The sequence below is a fragment of the Myotis daubentonii genome, chromosome 3 (assembly GCF_963259705.1).
Source record: "Myotis daubentonii chromosome 3, mMyoDau2.1, whole genome shotgun sequence".
NCBI classification, from domain to species: domain Eukaryota; kingdom Metazoa; phylum Chordata; class Mammalia; order Chiroptera; family Vespertilionidae; genus Myotis; species Myotis daubentonii.
Window position 1 is genome coordinate 130,891,641 of NC_081842.1, and position 26,748 is coordinate 130,918,388.

Consider the following 26,748-nt stretch of genomic DNA (forward strand, 5'->3'; position numbering starts at 1 on the left):
GACTTACATTATTAACATCAGAAATTGTACACAGATCATCTCCATATTTAGGAGGCCACTTTCAAAAACAAGATATGTCTAAGAAAAGATTTTAAGTGTGAAGAACTCTGACTCACATGTTATAATAGTTCCACTAAATAAACTAAATTCTAGTTTAAACAGGTAAGAAAAAGTTGTGGGGTTTTTCTAAAACTGATTTTAGAGAGGGAGGAAGGGAGACAGAGAGAGAAACATTGAAGAGAGAGAGATACCTCGATCAGTTGCCTTCTGTACACACCCCGACTGGGGATCGAACCCACAACCTAGGTATGTGCCCTGACCGGGGATCGAACCCAACCTTCCAGTGCATGGGGCAATGCTCCAACTAACTAAGCCACCTGGTCAGGGCAGATAAGAGAAAGTTTTATTTCTGGCTCAGGTCAATAAGTATATGATTAACGTGAATATAAACACACTTTCTTGTTCAAGGATGCACTGTCCAGCTAGTGTAGGAATTGTGTCACTCACAATCTGTGAGCTCCAAATTCCCTCACCTAAGGCCTTAGCTTAGCATTAAAACTCTGATTTAAGGACAGAGACCAAAGGAGGAATTTCCAAGGGGAAGAGCATTAAACAATGATGCTAATGGTCCCTGAAGAGAGAAATCCTTACATAACCCTCTGTATACCATAAGCACCAATAGATGCAAGTGGCGGACCTTCCCCACACGCCACCCACATCTATAGCCGCAAACCTCGCATATCGACTCTGGTCGCCCAATTTTAAAATCAGACTCGTTAGTGACATCTCTGGGTTTGTAACGAAAATTATGGTAACTTAAATTCATAACTACTCCAGCGCATACGGAAGAAATGGGGATGGTTTCCTTTTTGGCCGCGTGGCAGTTCACTGGTTAGTGTCCCAGATGCTGCTTTCTATGAGGCCTCAGGTGGCAAGGACAAGCCCAGCAAGTGAAGGGGTAACAAATGGTCAGTGTTTCTGAGAGGGTGCATCCCACTGTGAACGCCCATAAGATCCGCCTGCCATACCTTGTGCGACGTGCAGCTCAAAGTTGCTCGCTGAGAGCTCATACAGCCCCTGCTTAAGCTCAGGGGCCCTGGGCGGTTCTGGTTCTGGCTCTGGTGTCTAATAGGAAGAAACAAAAATATAATCACTGAGTTGTCTGTGAAGACTTAGTGAGAGCCATCAAGGAGGTGACCTGTGTCTGTCTAGAGCAGCGGTTCTCAACCTGTGGGTCGCGACCCCTTTGGCAGTCGAACGAGCCTTTCACAGGAGTCGCCTAAGACCATCCTGCATATCAGATATTTAGATTACGATTCATAACAGTAGCAACATTACAGTTATGAAGTAGCAACGAAAATAATTTTATGGTTGGGTCACAACATGAGGAACTGTATTTAAAGGGCCAGAAGGTTGAGAACCACTGGTCTAGAGCCTCCTGCAGATCGCCTTTCTCACCTGGCCACCTTGAACCTGTGTGGGATGCCGCCGTGTGGGGGGAGGCCAGCGCAGGACTCCCCTCCGAGTCAGAAGCCCCTCGGGAAGCAGGTGACAGCCAAACCCACCCCCTGTCTTTTGCGCTCCCAAACCCAACCACACAGAGCAGTCAGCCTGAAGGACTCTGCTCTGTTCTTTGAAATGGGATGTGAGATTTCACACAGAACACAAATAAAATTTCTGATCTGAAGGAAAGGCTACCTAAAGGCACAAAGAGAGCAAAATGGACAAAATTGAGAATGAAAAACCACGAGGAAAGAATGGACATTGATTCACACAAACAGTAAAAAATAAAAAACAAAAAACTGGGAAGGAAGTTAAAACTCTGAAGGACTCATAAAAGAGAAAAGTAGGTGATGAGAAAGTAAATTGAGATGAATCAAAGCAACAAAGAGAAAAACCACAGGGCAAACAGGAGCTGTACTTTTAACTCACATGACTAAATTTGGGACAGAACACAACAAAGGTACAAGAAGTGGCTCCCCCCCCCCTTTTATTAAATTAAATTTATTGGGGTGACATTGGTTAATACGATCATACAAATTTCAGGTGAGGGTTTCTATGTTATAAGATCTGTGTATTGCATGTATGCCACCCAAAGTAAAATCTTCTCCCATCAAGAAGTCGGTTTTTAAGAAAGACGCTCCTGCCCTGGCCGGGTAGCTCAGTTGGTTAGAGCATCATCCCAATATGCCGAGGTAGCAGGTTCAATCCCTGGTCAGGGCACATACAAGCATCAATCAATGAATGCATAAAGAAGTGGAACAACAAATTGATGTTTCTCTCTAAAATCAATCAACAAACTTTTTTTTTTTTTAAAAAAAGACACTTCTGCCAGTACCTGAGCAGACACCAAGGTGTGTAACTATGCAGTTACCCTACTACTTACTACACAATTCTAAATTGGTCAATTTTTGAGGCCAGTATAGCTGCGATGAAGACAAGATCACTGAAATACCATTTTGCTGTCAACACCTGGGTATTACTCAATTGTGTGGCAGTTCATATTTCTATTAAAGAGAATACCCAAGTTCAGTCACTGAAAGCTTTAAAAGTGCTGACAGCTCAAAGGTGTCCTGAGCTGTAATCATAAACCTCATGAAGTTTTCCTTTCTGCTACTGGTTTGTCAAAACTTCCAAGTGCTAAGTACCCACCAGAGGAGCCCAAGAGAATGACGGCCCAGTGAACAGTCAGTGAGTCCAACAGGTGAAACAAAACACTCTGTATGCTGCTATAAGGTGTTCAAAGGGCTCTCAGTATTAAAATGATATTTATGGCACTAGGGGGCATGACCCCTTCCTGTGCTCTATGGCAGTCACCAGTGCAGTCCTACCACTGGGGAACACCACAGTAGGTCACAGAAATGGGTCCACTCTAGATTCTTTTTTTAAAATTTATTTATTCTTTTGTCCATTCGTTATGCTTATATGCATGCATACAAGTCATTTGGTTGATCTCTTACCCCTCCCCGCCAAAACTCTCCCCAGCCTTCCTGCTGAAGTTTGACAATCTGTTCGATGCTTCTTTGTCTCTGTATCTATTTTTATTCATCAGTTTATGATGTTGATTATATTCCACAAATGAGTGGGATCATGTGATGTTTATCTTTCTCTAACTGGCTTATTTCACTTAACATAATGCTCTCCTATTCCATCCATGCTGTTGCAAATGGTAAGAATTCCTATTTTACAGCAGCATAGTATTCCATTGTGTAGATGTGCCACAGTTTTCTATTCCAGCAGTTGCCAACTGGTGGTCCGCGAGGACCGAAAAGTTGGCAACCACTGTTCTAATCTACTCATCTGCTGATGGGCACTTAGGCTGTTTCCAAATCTTAGCTATTGTAAATTGTGCTGCTATGAACATAGGGGTGCAAATATCCTTTCTGATTAGTGTTTCTGTTTTCTTGGGATATATTCCTAGAAGTGGGATCACTGGGTCAAATGGGAGTTCCATTTTTAGTTTTTCGAGGAAACTCCATACTGTTCTCCACAGTGGCTTCACCAGTCTGCATTCCGACCAGCAGTGCACAAGGGTTCCTTTTTCTCTGCATCCTAGCCAGCACTTGTCATTTGTTGATTTGCTGATGGCAGCCATTGTGACAGGTGAGAGATGGTACCGCATTGTCGTTTTGATTTGCATCTCTCGAATGATTAGTGACTTTGAGCTAATGTTTTCATGTCTCTTGGCCTTCTGTATGTCCTTTCGAAAAGTGTCTATTTAGATCCTTTGCCCATTATTTGATTGAATTGTTTATCTTCCTTTTGTTAAGTGGTATGAGTTCCCTATAAATTTTGGAGATTAAACCCTTATCGGAGATAACATTGGCAAATATGTTCTCCCATGCAGTGGGCTTTCTTGTTTTGTTGATGGTTTCTTTTGCTGTGCAGAAGCTTTTTATTTTGATGTAGTCCCATTTGTTTATTTTCTCTTTAGTTTCCATTGCCCTAGGAGCTGTATCGGTAAACATATGTCTGCTATATTGCTGCCTATGGATTCTCCTAAGATTTTTATGGTTTCTCATCTTATGTTTAAGTCCTTTATCTGTTTTGAGTTTATTTTTGTGTATGGTGTAAGTTGGTGGTCTAGTTTCATTTTTTTGCAAGTATCTGTCCAGTTTTCCCAACACCATTTATTGAAGAGACTGTCTTGACTCCATTGTATGCTCTTGCCTCATTTGTCAAATATTAATTGAGCATAATGGCTTGGGTCGATTTCTAGGTTCCCTGTTCTGTTCCATTGGTCTATAGGTCTGTTCATGTGCCAGTACCAGGCAGTTTTGAGAACAGTGGCATTATAATATAGCTTGATATATTACATATTACATATGTATTGTGATCCCTCCAACATTGTTCTTTTTTCTCAAGATTGCTGCAGCTTTTTGGGGTCTTTTTTTATTCCAGATGAATTTTTGGAGAGTTTGTTCTAGGTCTTTGAAGTATGCCGTTGATAATTTAATGGGGATTGCATTGAATGTATAGATTGCTTTGGGCAGTATGGACATTTTAATGATGTTGATTCTACCAATCCATGAACACGGCATATTCTTTTCTTATTTTTATTGATTTTTTTTACAGAGAGGAAGGGAGAGGAATAGAGTTAGAAACATTGATGAGAAACATTGATCAGCTGCCTCCTGCTGCACACCCCCTACTGGGGATGTGCCCGCAACCAAGGTACATGCCCTTGACTAAAATCATACCTGGGACCCTTCAGTCCGCAGGCCGATGCTCTATCCACTGAGCCAAACTGGCTAGGGCAACACTGTATATTCTTCCACTTGTTTATGTCTTCCTCTATTGCTTTTTTCAACATCCTGTCATTTTCTGAGTACAGGTCCTTTACCTCCTTGGTTAAATTCATTCTTAGGTATCTTAACTTTTTTGTTGCAATGGTAAATTGGGTTTTTTTAGTTTCTCTTTCTGTGAGTTCATTATTGGTGTGTAAAAAGGCCATAGGTTTCTGGGTGTTAATTTTGTATCCTTCTACATTGCCAAATTCATTTATTAAATCTAGTGGTTTTTTGATGGAATCTTTAGGGTTTTCTTTGTACAATATCATGTCATCTGCGAATAATGACAATGTTACTTCTTCTTTTCCAATTTGGATGCCTTTTATTTCTTCTTCTTGTCTGATCGCTATGGCTAGCACTTCCAGTACTATGTTGAACAGGAGTGGGCATCCTTGTCTTGTTCCTGTTCTTAGGGGAAATGGTTTTAGTTTTTGCCCATTGAATATGTTGGCTGTAGGTTAATCATATAAGGCTTTTATTACATTGAGGCATGATCCCTCTATTCCCACTTTGCTGAGAGTTTTTATCTGGAAAGGATGGATTTTGTCAAATGCTTTTTCTGCATCAATTGATATGACTATATGATTTTTGTCTCTCAATTTGTTTATGTGATGCATCACATTTATTGTTTTGCGGATATTGTACCAGGCTAGCATCCCTGGAATAAATCCCACTTAGTCATGGTGTATGATCTTTCTAATGTATTGCTGGATCCGATTTGCAAGAATTTTTTTGAGGATTTTAGCATCTATGTTCATCAGGGGTATTGGCTTATAATTCTCTTTCTTTGCAGTGTCCTTATCTGGTTTTGGGATTAGGACAATGCTGGCTTCATAGAAAGAACTTGGAAGTGTGCCTTCCTCTTGAATATTTTAGAATAGTCTAAGAAGGATAGATTTTAGTTCTTCTTTGAATATTTGGTAAAACTGCCCCATGAAGCCATCTGGTCCAGGGCTTTTGTTTGAATGAAGTTTTTCGATTACTATTTCAATTTCATCCGTAGTTATTGGCTATTCAGGTGTGTTTTTTTATCTTTCCTAACTGAGTTTTGGAAGCTTTTATTTTTGTAGGAATATGTCCATTCCGTTGAGGTTGTTCAGTTTGTTAGAGGGGAGTTGTTCGTAGTATTTATTTACAATCCTTTGTATGTCTGTGGGGTTGGTTGTTACTTTACCTCTTTCATTTCTGATTTTGTTTATTTGGGTCCTCTTCCTTTGTTTCTTGGTGAGCCTGGATAGAGGTTCATTGATCTTGTTTATCCTTTCAATGAACCAGCTCTTGGTTTCATTGATCTTTTGTATTGTTTTGTTTTTTGAATCTATGTCACTTATTTCTGCTCTGATCTTTAGTATTTCCTTCCTTTGGCTTACTCTGGACTTTTCTTGTTTCTCTCCTCCTAATTCTTTAAGTTGCAGGGTTAGATAATTTATTACCATTTTTTCTTGTTTTTTTGAGGTAGGCCTGTAGAGCTATGAATTTCCCTCTCAGGACTGCTTTCACTGTGTCCCACAGATTTTGGGTTTTTGTGTTTTCATTGTCATTTGTTTCCAGAATGTTTTTAATTTCTTCTTTGATCTCTTTGGTAAGCCAATCACTGTTTAATAGCATGCTATTTAGCCTCCAAGTGTTTGTTTTTTCAATGTTTTTATTGTAGTTGATTTTTAATTTTATGCCATTGTGATCAGAGAAGATGCTTCATATGATTTCTATCTTCTTGAATTTGAAGAGACTTTGCCTGTGTCCTAGTATGTGGTCTATCTTTGAAAATGTCCCATGTACACTTGAGAAGAATGTATATTTTGTAGCTTTGGGGTGAAATATTCTGAAGATGTTGATTAAGTCCATCTGCTCTAGTGAGTCATTTAGGATTGCTGTTTCTTTGCTGATTTTTTTGTTAGATGATTTATCCAGTGGTGTCAACGGGGTATTAAAGTCCCCTACTATGATTGTATTGCTGTCGATCTCTCCCTTGATATCTTCCAGGTTTTTTTTTTTTTTATGTATTTGGGTGTTCCTATATTGGGTGCATATATGTTTACCATAGTTATTCCTTCTTGTTTAATTGTTCCCTTTAGTATTATTAAGTGGCTCTCTTTATCTCTTGTTATGGCCTTCACTTTGAGGTCTATTTTGTCAGATATAAGTATTGCTACTCCAGCTTTTTTTTTTTTTATTTCCATTTGCCTGAAAATTTTTTTCCATTCCTTCACTATCAGTCTGTGTGAGTCCTTTGTTCTGAGGTGGGTCTCTTGTAGATAGCAAATATAAGGGTCATGTTTTCTTATCCATTCAGCTATCCTATGTCTTTTGATTGGAGCATTTAATCCATTTACATTTAAGGTTATTATTGATAAGTACTTGTTAGTCACCATTTTTATTCTTTATGCCTGTGTTCCTTCTTCCCTTTCTGTTTCTTCTATTTACAGCAGTCCCTTTAGCATTTCTTGCATTGCTGGCTTGGTGGTGATAAACTCCCTTATCCCTTTTTTGTCTGTGAAGCTCCTGATTTCACCTTCAATTTTGAATGAGAGCTTTGCTGGGTATAGTATTCTTGGATTCCCTCCCTTTCTTTGCATCACTTTGTATATTTCATTCCATTCCCTTCTGGCCTGATGAGTTTCTGTTAATAAATCATTTGACAGTCTAATGGGAGATCCCTTGTAGGTAACTGTCTGTCTATCTCTAGCAGCCTTTAGGATTCTTGCTTTGTTGTTGATGTTTGCCAATTTATGATGCGTCTTGGTGTTGGTCTTTATGGGTTCATCTTATTTGGGACTCTATGTGCTTCTTGGACTTGTGTGGCTTTTTTCTTCCCAACATCAGGAAAGTTTCCTGTTATTATTTCTTCAAACAGGTTTTCTATTCCTTGTTCTGTTTCCTCTCCTTCTGGTATGCCTATTGTGTGAATGTTGTTTCATTTCATGTTGTCTCAAAGCTCTCTTAGGCTCTCCTACTTTTTAAATTTTCTTTCCAGTTGTTGCTGTGTTTGCGTGTTTTTTTTCTACCTTGTCTTGTAGCTCAATGATGTGGTCCTCAGCTTCTACTACTCTACTGTTGAAGCCTTCCATTGTGTTCTTTATTGCAGCTATGTCATTCTTCATCTCCTCTTGATTCCTTCTCATGTTGGTGACATAATCATTCAGCTCCTTATAACTCTCATAGAATTGTGTGTCTTTATCTTCCAGACGTTTAAGCATCCTTATAACCATTACTCTGAATTCTTTCTCTGTCCAGTTACTTGCCTCAATTTCATTTAATTCTTTTTCTGGTGATTCCCTTTTTTTTCCTTTGGGTATTGGTGTGTTTTTTTGTCTCCCCATTTTTTGCTGTATTGTTTTAATTGTCTTAGATCCAACTGTTTTTGCTATCCAGATTCTTTTGGGGGTGTTTCTACGTAGTTGGTGATTTTTGGGACTCAGTGGTGCAGTCTCTCGGATCCCCTGGGCTTGGTGATCTAGTGGAGCCCCCTACTTGTGCTATTTAGGTTCTTCTGTTGTAATTGGGTTTTGAACGTTGATTTCTCATTCGTGGATAAAGTCACGCCACAGATTGTCTGGCAATGTGACTTACCCCCGGTTTCGTTGTGCAAGCTGTTGTGGATGTGATAGTGGTTCCGGCTCTTATGGAAAGGGTTGTCTGAGGTCTCATTGGTATATGTTCACTGTGATTTCCTGGAGTCCATGGCCCGGGAAGAAGGTGTCTTGGGGCCTGCAGCTCAGGTACTGTAACTTTGGCCAGTGTTGTGTGATTCTTGCTGAGGTAGCGTCACTCTGCAATTCACTATGAGGTCCCAGAGCCTGTGACCATGGGGAGCAGTTGTCCCATAGTCTGCAGTTGAGGCAGTGGAACTCTGGCCCAAGTGATTTCCCTCTGAAAATCACGAGGGGGTCCAGGAGCCAGCAGCTGGAGATGTGGGAGTCTCGGTGTCTGTGGCTGAAGCCATGTGACCTTGTCCGAGGAGGCGAGTCCTCAGTAACTCACCATGTCCAGAGCAGGCAGGCGGGAGGGAGAAGTCATCGATCCTACAGAGGGGGCCGTGGGCCCTTGGTTGGGGAGGCACATGCCCAGTGGCAGCTCTCAGAGGGGCCCAGGAGCTGTCTGCCAGGGCTGTGTGCTCCTGGAGACCACACGCTGGAGCGGCGCGATTGTGGCGTATTGTGGTGTCCAGATGCCGGGGAGGGGGAAGTCCCAGTTTCTGATTCGTGAGCAGTGCACCCTTGGTTGGGTATGCACGTAACCAGCAGTGGCTTACAGAGTCACCCAGGAGCTGTCCGCTGGGGCAGTGGGCTCAGGGAGCCTGCGTGCTGGAGCGGTGCGACCATGGAGACCGGATGCTGGCAGCCGGAGAGGTGCAAGATCCAGCTTCTGCTGCAGGAGCCCTGCGCCCTTGGTTGGGTATGCTTTTGCCTTGCAGTGGTTCACAGAGGCACCGGGAGCTGCCTGCTGAGGCGGCGGGCTAGGGGGGCCCACGCGATTGTGCAGCACAACTGTGGTGTCTGTGGGCTGGCACTGGGGAGGGGGAAGTCTGAGTTTTTGCTACAGGGGCCGTGTGCCCTTGGTTGAATGCCTGTGTGCCCACAAACAGCTCCCAGAGGCACCAGGAAGCCACCTGCCAGGACGGGGAGTCAGGGGGCCCCATGTGCGTTGGTTCAGTGTGACTGTGGTGTCCAAAGGTTGGCAGCCAGCACGGGGTAAGTCCGAGTTTTTGCTACAGGAGCCGTGCACCTTTAGTTGGATGCACACGCATCCGGGGCAGCTCCCAGAAGCACTGGGAAGCCACCTGCCAGGGCAGGGAGTGGACCCCGTGCATGCTGGTTCAGCACGACTGCAGTGTCTGGAGGTTGGTAGCCAGGGCAGGGAAGTCCCACTTACTGATGTGGGAGCCATGTACCCTTGGAAGTGGACGTCCTAAGGTCTGCAAGTCTGCATGCAGGCCAGGCAACAGGACTTTGGCTGGTGTGGCTGCAGGGTCCTGAGCAGTGTCCAAGGCCAGTCTGGGTGATGGTGATGATGAGTTCCTAGAGCAGGGGAGGGCAAACTTTTTGACTCGAGGGCCACAATGGGTTCTTAAACTGGACCAGAGGGCCGGAACAAAAGCATGGATGGAGTGTTTGTGTGAACTAATATAAATTCAAAGTAAACATCATTACATAAAAGGGTACGGTCTTTTTTTTTCAATAGTTTTATTCATTTCACAAACGGGCCGGATCCGGCCCACGGGCCATAGTTTGCCCACGGCTGTCCTAGAGGATGCTGTTCTCCCCTTCAATATGGTGTGGGCTCCGTGCCCGAACCCAGCAGCCCAGGTAGTGCCTGCAATGATGGCAGGGGCTCCCCATCCAGGAGAGCCTGGTCTGCCAGCCCCTGATACTCCTGCAGGATCTAACTGTCCCTCACTCACACCCACACCACACACATCCACACACTCCCCTTTCACCCGCTCACTCACTCACACCCTCTCCCGCACCTCCGTCCTGCCAGCTACCATCTTTTTCCCACTCTAGATTCTTAAGAAAACAATCTGCCAATATTGATCAAGAGCCATAAAAGTGGTCTTGCTTTTATTTATTTATTTATTTATTTATTTATTTATTTTTTGTCTTGCTATTTTATGTCTGGGAATATATTCTAAACACATTCCTGAGAGGTAGAAAAAAATGTCCTTCATAAACATGTTCCTTACAGCACTTCTGATGACAGAAAATTATAAATAACTAAATATCCATTGTCATGATATGTGATCAGTATAAAACAATATCACTATATAAGAAGATCATTCATGAAAAGAACTATGTTTATATGACTATAACTGTTTAATACAGATGTAAACACGGAAATGTAAAATTTGGGGCAGACTGTAAGAAATGGTAGGTTTTCTTCTCTTTGAGTTTCTTTAATATTGCCATACACTCAGAGGAAAAATCTAAATTTATCCTGTCTAAATATAAAAATGTATATATCAAAGTTACATAGATATAAATACAGATAACAACTTTAAAAAAACTTGTTTACAATAAACAGCAAAGTTCAAACTGAAAAGGTTTTCAGAGTGCAATATAAAGTTTGAATATATGAGCTCTTCTACCGGAAGAACAGTCATTGTTTCTAGCAGTTGGCTGAGATCCCTATTGCTCTGAGGCACTAAGATATGGCCAGTGGGTTAACTGTGATTCTAGGGTGGTGATGGGTGGATTCCATGCACCGTGCCCTCCCACACTGAGACAAGACGCTGCTTCTCAGGACATCTACGCTGAGCCTGGCCCTGGCCCCACGCACGGCCCTCCCAGCCTGCACATGGCTGTCCTCCATGAACGGGATGCTCACTGGCCCACAGATGAGCCTCTCTGCCATCCTGATACTGGCTGCGGGTTTCTTAAATAACATCAACGTAGAAGACTGTGGGTTATGTTGTGTGAGAAGTTTATTTTAAAAGTCTTTTCGAAACTATTAACTCCTCTCTAAAATTAGCTTCCTCCCATCAGAGAACATTCTCACAAAAGAAAACAATCTGAAGCTAAAAGCTACATGAAAGTCGCACCTGGCTCACCCAGCTCTCTTGCCAAGATGGAGATGCAAATTACTCTCTGTGAGGTTTGTGGTTTCCCATGTTACTTAAATTAGACAAGCCTCTGGTCAACTTATTCAATGCCGCATTCCAGCATTCTTCACCATATACTCATAGACTATAAAATGTGAGATACAGGTGCACGTAGGAGGCACCAAAGTCCCCCGAGCCTCTGGGGATTGACAGTTGGCACCGCACTTGAAGGGACACATCATGAAGGACCACACAGACACCCTGGAAAATGACAGCAGTGGCAGCTGAGCCCCCCAAAGACTGGAATCGCACATGAGCACAAACAACCTTTAAGTCTGTGAACACCTATCTGATACAATAAAGTAGTCTAAGTTAAGTGTTTAAATTGAAATCACATTCAAAGACTTAGGCTGCTCTTAAAATTTTTCATCAAAAACATCCAGATGGGAATACCGGCCACCTTTCCAGTCCCTCACCAATACAACACCACAGACCACCAAGGTCCCTGAGCCTCTGAGGACTGAGTAGTCAGCACCATGCTCGAAGGGACACGTAAAGAATGATTTACAATCATAATGACTCATAAAAAAATTAAGACTCCCAACGTCGAAGAGGAGAGTACTGTAAATGTTTTTTAGTAAGTAACATTCTACACACAGCAATGTCTTTTAAAAATATCTCAGAAATCATCCAGTTTCCACAACTTCCTGATATTACCCTTAGTGTATGGAGGAAATTAAGACACTAAAAGTTTTAAGAGTATTAAGTTACAATATCAGCAAAGCCAGCAACATCTTACGGACTGAGGGTTGAGAAGAAAAGGAAGGATTCACACTCTGGGATACTTGTTGAAGCAAGGGATGGGCACAGGGGACCATCTTCATTACACTCCTCATCACTGAGACATCATTCACTAGACCAGCGATTTTCAACCTTTTTCATCTCGTGGCACACATAGCTAACTACTGGGAGAGTCAGCTATTGCATGTTTTAAAAATTCTTGCAGCACACGGGTTGGACATCACGGCACTAGACTCTTCTTTCTACTTTTGTACATGCTTGAATATTTCCATAATAAAAAGTTTGTTAAAAGTTAATCTTTTCCCTTTTACATAAGGTACTTAGAGTTAAAAACATAGAGACAAACAGTAGAGTGGTGGTTGCCAGGAGCTGGGGGGAGGGGGTTGGGGAGTTAAGTGTTTAATTGTACAGAGTTTCCATCTTAGAGATGAAGACAGTTTTGGAGAAGGATGGTGGTGATTTTTGCACATGATGAATGTATTTAATGCCATTAAACTGTACACTTAAAACAGTGAAGATGGTACATTTTTTGTTGTGTTTTTTAACACAATAAAAAAATTTGAGAAGGAAAAAAAGTTAATCTTATATCAATGAGTCCTAAAAAAGTGAAAAGTAGTCTCAAAATAGTATCCTTAACTTTTCACCTAAACCGGCCTCTTTATTACCCCAAAATGTAGGAAGAAAGAGAGGGAGGGAGCCCTCTGTGCACTCACGGCAGGCTCCTCGTTCAGTGTCTGCAGCATCCAGTTTTCCAACGCCTGGAAGTCCCGGGGACCTTGGTATTTCACAGCTTCCTGACCAGGCTTGAACAGCTTCAAGCTGAAAGGAGAACACAGGATTACAGCAGATTTTTAAAGCACTCCAAACTGCTCGGAGCAAAAAGCACCGTCAGTCATATCAGGGAGCAAGATGGTTTAGGGAGGCAGCCAGGAAGTGAGTGATCAGTGGGCTACAGCCAGGCAGTATCTGCCACTCTCTGATGAAACTTGCAAAGAAAAAAAAATAATCTAGGAGATGATATATTCATTTAATCCTATAGTTTTTAAAGTTTTATATTTTATTCAAGAAAAATAAAGCTGAGGTGGATACATCAAGCCCAAAGCTGTGACTTAAACCCCAGGCTGCAGGTGTTCGCTTGTGCAGAGCTCTCAAGCTTTCCCTGCCAGGGGTTTGCCATCCTTCCCAGCGTTAGTAGTTGCATGTCCTGCTTTTTCATATTTTTTAAAATGAGAACTGTAGTAGAAACAGCACTGTATTCCCAGGCTGCCGTGACAGCTCCTTGACTTACAAAGCATGAGCATCCAGGTGTAAGAACAACCTTGACAATGGCCGGTGGTTACTCACTTCCCCACAGAGAAGGAATCTTTTCTTTTTTCTACACATATTAGCCTCTGAAGAGATCTGCAGACAGAGTATGGAGCATTCCTTCAGAGGTGAGCAAAAGACATTGCCAGAGGCTCAAGTTAATGCTTCCAGACCCTGTATCATGCCACCGGTCATGGGAAAGCATGCTCGTGATAACACTTGGTAGAAGGTGTCAAGGAAGGAGGGGGCAGGATTAATTCTTCTATTGACAGAATTAGTAGAAGGTATCAAGGACGGAGGGGGAAATGTGGCTACTGACAGAAAAATACACAGACAGGCCTTTTTTGGCAAGCCTACTCATCTGAAACACCCCTTACATTCTACAGCATGCACCTGGAGTTTGTTAGCAGATGCCCAAAACGCAGTGTCAAAATGTAAGATGTGCAGCGATCAGAACTGTGGGTTTGACTAGCTACCTCCCCAAATGACTTAAAATGAAGTCATTGGCTGCAGTAAATCTTTACATTAAAACAGGCTTAATGGCCTCACCCAGAAGCTAAGATCCTGCGATGGGCTTAGGTGACTTTCCTAGTGTGCCTCCAATAAAGAATATTCATGCCACTTCCTCAGCAGCTTACACTTTTACAACCATAACAAAAAGCCGAAATCTAACTAGATTTGGCCAGTATGCCTGTGACTTCCTGAAGTTTAGCAATGTAAGCAACTCCAAAGTATGATTTCACAATTAAGAATACGCTGCTGGCCGAAACCAGTTTGGCTCAGTAGATAGAGCATCGGCCTGCGGACTGAAAGGTCCCGGGTTCGATTCCAGTCAAGGGCATGTACCTGGGTTGCGGGCACATCCCCAGTAGGAGATGTGCAGGAGGCAGCTAATCGATGTTTCTCTCTCATTGATATTTCTAACTCCCTATCTCTCTGCCTTCCTCTCTGTAAAAAATCAATAAAATATATTTAAAAAAAAGAATACGCTGCTGTAAAAAAGAAAGAACTCAGCCCTAGCCAGTTTGGCTCTGTGGATAGAGTGTCAGCCTGCAGATTGAAGGATCCGGGTTCAATTCCGGCCAAGGGCACATGTGTGCAAAAGGCAGCCGATCAATGCTTCTCTCTCATCATTGATGTTTCTATCTCTCCCTCTCCCTTCCTCTCTGAAATCAATAAAAATATATTTTTTAAAAAAAAAAAGAAAAGAAATAACTCTTACCATTTGCAACAGCACGGATGGACCTGGAGAACATTACGCTAAGCGAAATAAGCCAGTCGGAGAAAGAAAAATATCACACGATCTCACTCATTTGTGAAATATAATGAACAACATAAACTGATGAACAAAAATACATCCAGAGACAGAGAAGCATTGAACAGACCGTCAATCTTCAGAGGGAAGGCAGGGGAGGGAGGGGAGTAAGAGATCAATCAAAGGACATGTATGCATGCATATAAACATAACCAATGGACACAGATACTAGGGGGGTGAGGGAATGTGCTGGGGGGTGGCCAATGGGGAAAAAGGGAGACATATGTAATACTATATGTAATACTTAAACAATAATTTTAAAAAAGAAGAAGAAGAAAAGAATGCCCAGACCCACGCCTGGGACCATATAAAGCTCTGGAAACATGTGCTTGGCCCAGAGAACTAGAAGATGCTACTGTCCTCTCCACCTCCCTTCTCCCTTCCAAGCATCTCTCTCCAAAGAGCTTCAGGATCCTCAAATATCAGAAAGGACCAGGCGTTGTCAAACTCATTCCCCATTTCTTTGCTAATTTTAAAAATCAGTAAAACCCAACCTGTGATATTTTCCCAACGTGGTGTGCTTTGAGCAAAAACAAAATAAGCACTTTTTAAAAATCTCTTCTTGATGGACTGAAAACTTCTCTGCCTGCCCAAGTCTGAGTTTCTTCCTAAAGTCCATAGAGCCTCGGAATAAAATTAGAGCTTCCTCCCCAGACTTTTCAGTCTGACTTCAATTCTCACTGTGGAGGGAGAGAGAGCCGCAGGGTACAAGACCAAACTGTTCTGCTACCACCGACCTCCAAATGGGCATTTGGGAGTTTCGGTAATCTATTTTTTTTTCAAGGAGACTGTCGGGGAGCAAATTTATGGGTCACTGTGGAAAACAATGTGACAAAAGTTCTGCTACAAGCAATGAGATAGTGCTATGGACTGAACTGTGTCTCCCAAATCAGATCTGTTGCAGTCCTAACCGCAGTACCTGTGAACGTGGCCTTATGTAGAAAGGGGATTTTTACGGAGGTAAGTTAAACTGAGGCTTATAGGGTGAGCTCTCATTTACTATGACTGTGTGCTTATGAAAAGGAGAAATTTGGACAGAGAGAGAGAAGGCCACGTGAAGATGGAGGACTGGAGGGATGCGTCTACACGCCAAGGAACACCAAAGATTGTTAGCAAACACCCAGAAGCAGGGAAGAGGCAAGTAGGCTTTCCTGACAGGTTCCGAGGGAGCATGGCCCTGCTGATGCCTTGATTTTGTGCTGCTGGCCTCCAGAACTGAGAATAAATGTCTGTTCTTTTCAACCAGCAGCTTGTGGCACTCTGTTACGGCAGCCCTAGGAGCCTCTTTCAGCCCTGCCCCTGCTCACGTTCTCCCAGGTGATGAAGGTTATTTTCCGGCTCCACAGGAGGACCTCAACACTTTCCTGGGCACAGCCAGCCACCTGCAGGGGCACGAGAACTCAATGCCTCCCTCTCCCATCCTCGCCTCCAGTCACAGGGGCCAGGAAGAATGACACAAAGCAGATGTACCAACACACACACCCCACGCTCAGGCGTTGACATCCGCTATCCGATTCAGGCCCTGCAACATCTCTATGAGATGAGGACCATGTTAGAGGAAGTAAAAGCTCAACAGGTAACCTATGAACGCCCTCCTGCGACTACATTTTATGCAACACATCTGCCTCCTGCCTTCAATGAAACAAAACTCTCCCCAGGCACCTTTGTGTCATGGGCATGCAAGGTCCTTCCCAAATCACATCTGGCATAGTGTAAACTCACTTTACCTTTTTTTCAACACAAAACCAGTGCATGGTTTTATCTGGGAGACCTTATATTCTTAATAATGTTGGACACATGATCCAACATGGATCTTTTAAAATCTGTGAAGAGCGTTGCAGACAGATAGCTCATATAGTCAAGTCCAGGTGGAACCTCTACTCCCCTCTCTGCTGCCCCTACTGTGCGCCCTCTCAGCCCTGTGACAGCTCCTGTTGTTTCGCCTTCCCTGTGGCATGGTTGGTAGTGCAAACAGCCACATGGCCACAGATGGCCAGCTGTTTAAGAGTGGCCACCACAGTCAACCATCTCTGCGGCCCCTGCACTTTGCAGTCACAGGCTCTCAAATAAGTGAGCATCCATCTCCTCTCCTGCTCCCATGAGTCAGTGACCGCTTCTTTGGGACACTCCATCCCAGCAGAGTTTACATTAAATGCAATGTGATGATGCACAGGACACTGGTGCCTTTAGGTAGGTACACATGGTGGGAAGTTTTATCTCTATTTGACCTGACTTGATGCAGACTTGAACTATGGCATTTAGATTAGCGAGCATTCACCAAAGACCAAGAATTCCAGAGTCCTATGTGGAAATGCCAAATTTCCAAATGTGAGGGGAAACCTAACATTTGCTGGGTATGCTCAGAATGGTGTTTGCACACATGCTATTTCATAACAATGTTCAGGGGGGTGGGGTGAGTCTCAGTGTCCTACTTTAGACTCAGAAGTTAACCAGTGTGGCCAGAGTTACACGATAACTAGATGGTAGAGCTGGGATTCAACCCTGGCTTCTAGGTTCCAGCCCAGAGTTCCTTCCGCGTTTCCATCCTGACTCTCAGGTTGGGAGATAAGCTCAGGTTTTAGACAGACTTTCCTTAACCCATCAATGTGAACAAGCATTTCTGGGGCTGCAACAGCCAATCCCCCCGCCGTCCTCCTGGAAACAGCACCTTCCCTTTTTTGGAGAAGGGCTCTCCACTGCCGTGTGGTCTGAATGGGGCTGCTGTTTTCCTGCGAGATCCTGCCTCTCTGGCCACAAGACTGTTCCCGGAATGAACACCCGTCTAAGCTGGGCCAGTGAGTGGTGGGCCAAGTCCACCTGGCAGCGGAGACACAGAGCCAGGAGGTAAAGACATCTTAAGGGAGACCCACAAAAACAGGCCCCCAAATCTTTGGAGCTGAGTCTCAGAGCTTCCCTCACAGCTTACTAATGAATCTGTTGTTTATTAAGCCAGTTTCAGTTTCTTAAAACCAAAAAACCCTTTTAACTGTCAAGAGAGGAAGTCATGTTCCTTGTCAGAACCACTGTATCCCACTTTGTTACCTTTCTGTCCAAAAGAAATAGCCTTGTGCTCGTCACATGGGAAATACTCTAGGAAGATGGTTAGGAATAACAGAGTGATCAAAAATCAATACTAAATTGATGACAAAATTTGTACTCAATTGTGTAATGTCCTCGTGAACATCAAACATGACAGGACCTCATAGAGATCATCACTTTTATCTTGAAAACACATGTTCCTATAAACAGGAAAACCCAACACTGATTAATCAAAGGCTTTTTCCATAGAAGGTACAAAAAGACACCTAATATAGACCTGGTGTTAAATATCATCTTTCCTAACAACAGGGACTGCCTGCTTAAATTTAGCAGCCCCTCATGCCTCAGAACTACACAGGAAGGTACCAAAAATGTAACTTGGGCTTTCTTTGGCCAAAGGCAGCTGGCCAAAAGGAGTGGAAACCTGGAAGATACGGGAAGCATGTGCCCTTCCCACTTACGTGGGGTATCCTCGCACCCCCTGCTCGGAGCACACGTCTGAGCTGGCCGTGCAGTCCACTTTAGCCACGTAGATTTTGGCATCTTCCATGCTGTTGTACTTGTCTCCCAGTTCGTTCCAAGTAGGCTGCAGCCGCTGGCAGTGCCCACACCTACAACAAGGTGAGAGTAACAAGTGTGCTGAGTGCAGGGTCAGAGGATGCCCAGCCCTCGCCCCCCTTCAGCCATTTCCACAGGGCAATGGGGCTCTAGGATCCCTTCTTTACACAACAACAGAGATGGGTTAGCTCACAATCAGTACAAAACCTCACTCCCCTGCTTACAACCCACCCCCCTGAAAGTCCCTGCAGGGTTCTTATCATGACATCCAAATTTAGCAAGGTACTGTGCTAGGTCCTCCTTGAGGTGCCCCTACTGACCTCCCCCCTCACCTCTGTGCCCCAGCTGCCTCCTTCCCTTGCAGTCTCCCCCTGTACTACACTGCAGTATCTGCAGTTTTCTGAAAGGGCCAGAGCCTGGCTTGCCCTGGAATCACTACATGCGCTCTAACACTTCCTCCCTAAACCCACCTAGCTCCATGGTCGGCAAACTGCGGCTCGCGAGCCACATGCGGCCCTTTGGCCCCTTGAGTGTGGCTCTTCCTAAGCCTTAGGAGTACCCTAATTAAGTTAATAACAATGTACCTACCTATGTAGTTTAAGCTTAAAAAATTTGGCTCTCAAAAGAAATTTCAATCATTGTACTGTTGATATTTGACTAATGAGTTTGCCGACCCCTGACCTAGCTAATTGCTGTTTGCCCTTCAGGTTTAGTTCAGGTGTCACTTCCTCCAGCCCTGACTTCTCAGGCTATTTGGTGCCCATTCTCTTCTCTTCCTCTACAGGTGCAGCTTCGCACTTTTTGCTATAATTGCCCCGTTATTATTTAGTCAGGTCTCCTGTACCATATACCCAATATCTGCAAATGCAAGCCTGCCCCAAAATTAAGTCAATTCTGCATACTCTCCAATGAGAAGCTTTAAAAAAGTTTGTGTCCACTCACACTTCTAAATTTGATGTAATCAAATGTATGCTTATAATAGTCGTTGTATGAATTTAACTACAGATATTTTTAAATCACCGATCATTTAAAATGATGTTAACTTGGAATTATTGCTTTGTGCTGTTCTTTACATGTCGTAACAGTATCAGCATCTTTCCCATCAACTAAGTCTATTGTCATATAGCTGATCTTCTTTATTGTCTGCTGTCTGCAGGGCCATGACTGAATTCTAGAAACTTTATCTCAAGCTTCTAGCACAGTCATTACAGCACATGGTACTTTTTTCCCCATTCACCTGCTAAGTGTGCATGCATGACATCTACAGTGTAACTGCTTGCTGTGCTGCTTTCTAAAGTGATCTTTAATGCTTTGAGGATGCTTGCTTATCCTCAAAATAATTTCTCAATAAGATAATGTCTCTTCTTTCCTGACAGATTATCTCTATAATACATACCTAAAGGTAGCACAAAAAAAAGTGTGCTTAAGCCAATGTATCTTCCCTAAGCAGCTCTTTCTTGGGCAGCTAAGAGAATCCCTGCTTTATAAGATATTCCAAAACAATATGATTCCCTCTTTTCTGAAAGATAATTGTGAGGGAATTATATCTATGTATATGTAGTAAAAGGGCCGGGACGACAGCATTATCCCTTTCACAGCTGTGTTCCCAGTATCTAGCACATGCTTGTGGTATACTTAAGTGTTCGGCAATTTCTCAGTGATAGATCCACGGGTGCCATGTAGTTAGCACTTCTGGTTTGGGACCCTTCTGGCTACAGCATGAACCTCTGAGACAGCAGCTGCATTCAGAAGGCGTCTTGTGGCCATGCAGCAGAGCAAAGCTACCTGGTCTTCACAAGGAGGTGGCCCCAACCTTCACCTCGCCATCACCACCAGGTTTAGTGTGACCTGCAAACCAGCCATACAGAAGATACTAGCACAAAATCTACAGCAGGGCTACCCTATATCTGTCAAGTGCAGAGCAAAAATACAAAGATCAATGTTTTCTCTGCAGGGTACCCCTGATCTCAAATCACATGTGGGCTTCCAGTATCCCACAGAAACTGAAACTGGAATGAGATGAGGGATTGGGGAGAACCCACTGCATATTCTATCTGAGTTCCAATCTGCTGTTAAAGTGTAACTTTTAAATGTCATCATAGAAAACCCCACATATCTGTTTAAATATTTTGTAGTAGACTATTCAGAAGCAAAATAAAAACTTTGCCTTAGCTGGTATAGCTAAGTGGATAGAGTGTCAGCCTGTGGATTGAAGGGTCCCAGGTTCGATTCGTCAAGGGCACATGCCCAGGTTGCAGGCTCCATCCCCAGTGGGGGACGTGCAGGAGGCAGCCATCAATGATTCTCTCTCATCTCTCAATGATCTCTCTCTCCCTCTCTCTTCCTCTCTGAAGTCAATAAAAAATATTTTTTAAAAAAGAAAGGTTAGTCCTTAAAAAAAAAACAAAAAAAACTTGAAGTTACTTTTTCTGGGGGCATCCACCTAAAAGATTATAAACCACATAAATGAAAAAACAATTTACTTAATAACAAGAGCTCAAATTTGCCAGTCTTCTCCCTCACTCAGTCCAGGACTAGCTGGTGAGTATTACAGATTCTCCAAAATTAAAAGTCCATTCCATGCATGGACTTATTATGTCTGCGTAGTTTTTTTTCTTCAAAAAAATAAACAGAAAATAGAGAGAGATTTATTCCACTGGAATTAGCTCCAATTAAGTATTGTACATAATTGAAATAGTTACTCTAAGAATACTCCTTCCCAAAGTAACTATTAATACTGAATAATTATTTTATGTATTTTTCTATACCACAGTGGTTCTAAAAATCCAAGTCAGTTGGTTCTTGGGAACTTGAAACACTGTTAATACACGATAGCTGTGACTCAAACCCGCCCCCGAAAGTTGATTTAACTCCAACTAAACTGAATAAAACCCAGTAATAACTTGAATATGTCGAGAAAGGGGAAAAAGTTCCTCCAACTTCGCCAGCAAAATTTCTGAATAGGCCGTTTTTCTTAGGCATCTTCTCTCTGTTCCTTCTTACATCCCTTTCCCACATCTCAATGAGCTTCTCCCCCACACTGGGGAAGGAGGCCAAATTCTGCAATAAAGCCTGCAAACTGCCTTGTGCCCAAACACTAGCTTTCTGCTCTGCCCCGTGAGGACTTCCCGTCACTGCGGCATCCGGGAAGAAAAACGCCACCTGTGCCGGTGTGAATGACAGGAAGTCCTTCGCTAGGACAACTCCCAGGGTAGGGGTCTCTGAGGGTAGCCCCTGCCCCAGAACCACGGCAAGAGGTAGCGTCCTTCCTACGCGGTGAGTTCTGCCATCTCACACTTTCTGGATGAGCAGGCCCCAAGAGAGCAGAGGGGAGGAGCCAGAAGACAGCCTTGAGCGGAGGGCCAGTGGGCTCCGGTCACAAGAGCACAGCCATCCACTGGAGCTGCGGGGGCGTCCCCAGAATTCGCACTAGTCTCGCGGCTCGGGGCGGCACAGGAACTCTCTTCTGCCTGGGCCACCCTTCCCACCCTAGGAGCACACAAAGTAGGAATTCACACCTCTGTGAGTTCTTATTTTCCCATTAAACCCTCAGGCAGACGATTAGCCCTGCGGCGCGTGCAGAGTCCGCGGCGGGACCCCCGGTTGCCATTGGCCGCCGCACGTGGCCCCGGTCCCGCCGCTCCGTCAGGCCTCCGCCTCCGGCGGGCGCAGCAAGTTTGGGGCAGGGGACTGAGGGGTGCCCCTAGGCTTCCAGCAGCCCCAAAGGTCCACGAGTGCCCTTCCCCTGGCCGCGTCCAGGGACTGGGGGAGGGGGCCCTGGGCAGGGGAGGGACGGCCTATTCCGGGCTCCCGGGTCGGGGACCGCCCCCTCCTGCACCGCCCGGCCGCCCGGCGCCACGTCAGCCGCGAGCGCCCCGGCCCGCCCCGCGGCCCGCCGGGGTCCCCGCGCCCCCAGGCCCCGGCCCAGCGCCGCTCCGGGAGCGCAGATTGCGGGGTTTGGGGGGCTCGGCCCGCGCCGGCGGGGCCAGAGGAGACGGCGCGTCCAGTTACCAGGGCGCGAAGAACATGACGAAGTGCGCGGCGCTCCGGATCCCGTGCGTGAACATGTCGGCCGAGTACAGGTGCTTGGTGTGCGGGTCCTCCGGGTCCCCCCCGAACACCGCGGAGGGCTCATCCGCCGCCGCGCCCGGCACCTGGGCCCTGGCGCCCCAGCGCCCGCCGCCGCCATGGCCGAACAGCAGCAGCAGCAGCGCGGCCGGGGCCAGCAGTCGGGGCCGCGCGGGGAAGAGGCGTCCGGGGCGCGCGGGCATCGCGGCGGGGCTGGCACGTTCCTATCGCGGCGGCCGGTCCCCTCCGCGGCGCCCCCGCTGCCGACTGCCCCGCGCGCCGCCCACCGAAGCCGCGCCCCTTCCTCGCCCGCCCCGCCCCGCCCCGCTCGGCGCGCCCGCCCCAGACTGAGTGCGCGCGCCCGCAGCGCCGAGAGCGGGGGCGGGAGAGGTGGGGGTCCTGGTGCCCGGGTGAGGTCTACGTGCCAGGCCATCGGCACTTCCCGCGACGGTGCGGGTTAGTCCCACCGGGCCCCTGCGCTTCCCCAGACCCAGGCAGTGCCCCCTCTGCTCAGAGGGTGAATGTTGGAGTGTCGGAGACCAGGCAGGAATGCCACCCAGGGAATGTCAGCCTCGGTTAATCTTGGCATACAGAGACCCGGCCTTTTGGGCAAAGGGAAGAAAAGAGATGACTGTCAGCGGAATGTGGGAAATTGAGCAAAAGTGGGTGGGGTGTGCACCTGAATGAGTCAAATGTTTGGCGAGACTGTGATTCTGAGTCTGAGCTCAAAGGTGTGATGGAATCCTTGCTGTTATCCCTGCCCTGCCTTAACTTGGGGGAGAATAGGGAGGAAAGTCAGAGCTGCCTCTCGGAGACAAGTCCTGCAGGCCTCCTCCTCACAAGACCAGCTGGTGTGTCTTACTGTGCCCTACGTCGTGGTGTAGGAGAGTTATAAAGATGAATGACAGCATCCCTACGCTGGCCGAACCTTGTCCCTTGTGAAATGGCTGATGTGAAATGGCTGAAAGGCATCCCCCGGTCTTGGGCACCTCACAGTTCACACCTCACAGCCCTTATTGCCTGTGGTAACTGAAGGCTCAGACCCTGCCCTGGGGTCTGAAACTAAATTAGAGACAATCCATGGTTAGCTTCCTGGATCCTGCTTGGCCCTTGATTATCCTCAGTCTGGGAAACTGGAGGCAGTGACTCCAGGCCTGGCATCAGGGGAAGAGACCACTGACTCACCCGTCATTACAGGTCTCCAGCCTCAGGTTCAGCCACCGCTGAACCTTTAGCCATGATTTGCCCAATACCAAAACCATTACTTTCCATTCAAAACCTATTCTCCTCCCCACTTAAGCTTGAAACATGAGAACCATTTCCCACTCGCTCTCTCATTTCCCTTATCTGCTATAATTCAAACCAAGCACATTTCTTAGAGCTATCATTTCTTCCAGTATTCTCAAAATTTATTCCCTGAACCTTTAATACTGGCCTGTTGCAATAACTTTCTAAGGAAGGACCTCTTTTCTTCAAGATTAATTTTCCTCAAGCTTGCCTTTGACCATGATAGTTTGCTGCTCAACACCCCAACCTCAAGGTAAGACACATTCTCAAGGTCCTCTGTTGCCAGGGTCTTTCTCAGCTTCTAGAAGGGTTCAGGAATCTGGAAAAGGGGCTGCGTGTAAATTAATAAAGAGACTAGAAATATAAATTTGGAATACATGGGGGAGCCAGAGGAGTCTTAGATACAGTAACCAAGTTCTCCCTGAATCTCCGGACCCAGGGCTTTCTGGCCTATAGCAAAGCAGATATACATACCGAAAGGTAAGCTTGGTATACAGTAGGCATTGTCAGGTTGGGGGAACTGCCCTCAGCTGTCTGGCAGCAGGCAGTCATATGTATCTTCAGGTTTGGGGAAATGCCTACAGCTGTTCAGCTGTTTGGCCAGCAGCAGGTAATAACATGTAGATCTTCAGGTTTGAGGAAATGCTTTCTGCTATTCCAGCAACAGGTAATATGATTCAGCCCTGCTGAATATAGAAGCCCATCAACCTTTTGAAAACTTATTGCATTTATCATGCCCTGCTGGAATTAGCTTCCAGCACTCTGTGATGTGATTCCATGTGTTTTGTGTCCTTATAAAACTCACTACTAAACATCCAGGGATCCTCTCCATTAACCTATTGCCAGACTCTCATCTCTATCCTCCCGCAAATCTCATACTTCCCAAACCATTCCACTGTGATGTTGGGAAATTCCAACAAAAGATTAGCACACATTCTTATTGCATCCACTTCTTTCCTTCGTACAAATGTAGAAACATAGGAGCCCTCTAACTGTTAACTACTCTTTCACACCTGAGTTCCTTAGAGCCAGGAAATGCAGAAGGTAGCTTTCCTGCTCCCCGTTGCTCCTCCCTAACCATTTCTTCACCTGCTGGCCAACCCCCAGCTCCCATTTAATTGATGCCATTAGGTGTGGCATTTACTGCTCTTCTGGTCCCTGTCATCTATCTACGTTCATCATCTAACTTCTTCCAGGTCACTCCCCCCACTGGCACCCCATTTACTGAAGACTTTGCTTCCGGGCCACCCTTTCCTGTCTTCATTCCTGATGTCTTCAACATCTAGGTGATGGTCATCTATTTGTCCTTCAGAGACTCCCTCCAAAAAAGGAAACCCTAGAACTTGGCATCACCAGAAACTGCACTGTCTCCAAAATCCTGATTAAAGGCATCCAACTCTGCCCAATACCTCTTGCACTTACAGTTCACTTTGCTCAGTATCCATTCATCATGACCTGTGAGCTGCCAATCCCACCATCTCACAGTCTCACCTTCCCTTGCCTCCTGATCAAATTACATCCCATGGATTCTCATCCTCATACCTGACTACCTTGCCATGCTCTCCTGCAGTGATGCTGAAAAGCCTAAAAGTTAGTTTGTTTTTCCACTGTATGCAATCCCCTCTCCACTCTCCTTCAGTCATCATCCCTCTCAGCTGTCAATATGACCTCATAATTCTCTCAGAAATTAAAGCCAAAAAGCATGCCCTCCCTCATCTTTTCACCACCAAATCTGTACAGCCCTGCACGAGCCTCTTCCCCCTCTTCCTCTGGTTACACGGATAGAAATTATCCTCCTCCTAGCAAGGCCAGTCCTCCAGCGGTGTTTTAGAGCCATTCCCGGTCCTAATCCCTGGAACCTCTGAGTGGGACATTATAGGACAAAGGAGACTTTGTGGGGGTAATTAAAGAGGAAAGATTTCCAGGTGGGGGATTATCCTGGGTATCTGGATAGGCCCTACGTGTAATCACGAGTGTCCTTATAATAAAGAGGCCGAGGAAACTTGACTGTGGATGAGCAGACGGTGTGACCAGAGAAGAGAGAGGTTTGAAGATGCTTCACTGCTTTCGGAAGATGGAGGAAGGGACAATGAGCCTGTGAATGCAACTCAGAAGCTGGAAAAAAACGAAGATACAGATTCTTCCCTAGGGCTTCCAGAGGGGCCTTTGGCCCTACTGATAATTTGACTTTAGTCCAGTGAAACTATATTTGAACTTCTGACCTCCAGAACTGGAAGAGAATAAATGTGTGTTTTAAGTCCCACAGTTCGTGGTAGTTCGTTATGGCAGGCATGGGAAACTCATACACCATCTCAGCTCAAAGACCTCTCTCCCTCTGCTCTCTCTCCTGCACTAATTTCAACTGCTCTCTATTGGATCGTGTCCATCTTTGAACAAACATACTTTTTGTATCTCCTAATGTTGTAATGTACCCTGCGAATCACACAAGGATGCTTCAAGAAGTCGAATTAAAGAGTCATATTTATTGCAATCCGGGACTATAAGGGGGCATTTTGCTCTCCCAAATCTCATAATGATAAGATGGCTGCAACACCAGATTTATATAGGCAAAGATCACAAAGGTATTGATTACATCCCAAGGTTTGGAATGAGGAAACTGATTTGCAAAAAAGCAGTTTACAGAAGCAGAAGCAGCATGTTATCTAAATTATAGTTTTGGGTCTCCGGTTCACTGAATTGACAGTAACACATTATCTATAGCCCTTGGGTCTGGAATGAGGAGCCTGGTTTGAAAATAAAAAAAAGGTTTACAGAAGCAGAAGCAGCATGTTATCTAAATCATAGTTTTTGGATCACTGAGTCAACAGGGACACGTTAACTGGAGCCCTCTGACCTTGGGATAACTGTGCTGTCCTTCCCAGGTAAAGGAAAATGTGCTTTCTAAGACCAGTATGACCACAACCAATGGGATATTCACAGTACAATCAATAGGGTATTTAATCGAATGGGGTGATTTATATAATTCAGAAAATTAAAATAACTTTTCTATTATTAAACAAAGCAAATAAGTACAGAAGTCAAACAGC

At 45.0% G+C, this 26,748-nt stretch overlaps 1 protein-coding gene across 2 annotated transcripts in view; it reads right to left on the reverse strand.

Moving 5' to 3' along the window:
- The window catches only part of TXNDC5 (thioredoxin domain containing 5), a 36,088-nt gene extending 13,383 nt beyond the window's left edge, over positions 1-22,705 (reverse strand). The window contains exons 1-4 of one of the 2 annotated variants that reach the window (XM_059688573.1): positions 22,358-22,705; positions 18,250-18,399; positions 12,843-12,948; positions 1,029-1,125 (exon numbers count right to left, since the gene is read on the reverse strand). In XM_059688573.1, coding sequence (XP_059544556.1) covers positions 1,029-1,125; positions 12,843-12,948; positions 18,250-18,399; positions 22,358-22,617 — 613 coding nt within the window. In that variant the 5' untranslated portion in view covers positions 22,618-22,705. The remainder of the gene's footprint in view (positions 1-1,028; positions 1,126-12,842; positions 12,949-18,249; positions 18,400-22,357) is intronic. The other variant, XM_059688575.1, reaches the window with a different exon arrangement.
- Between the last annotated feature and the right edge of the window lie 4,043 nt (positions 22,706-26,748).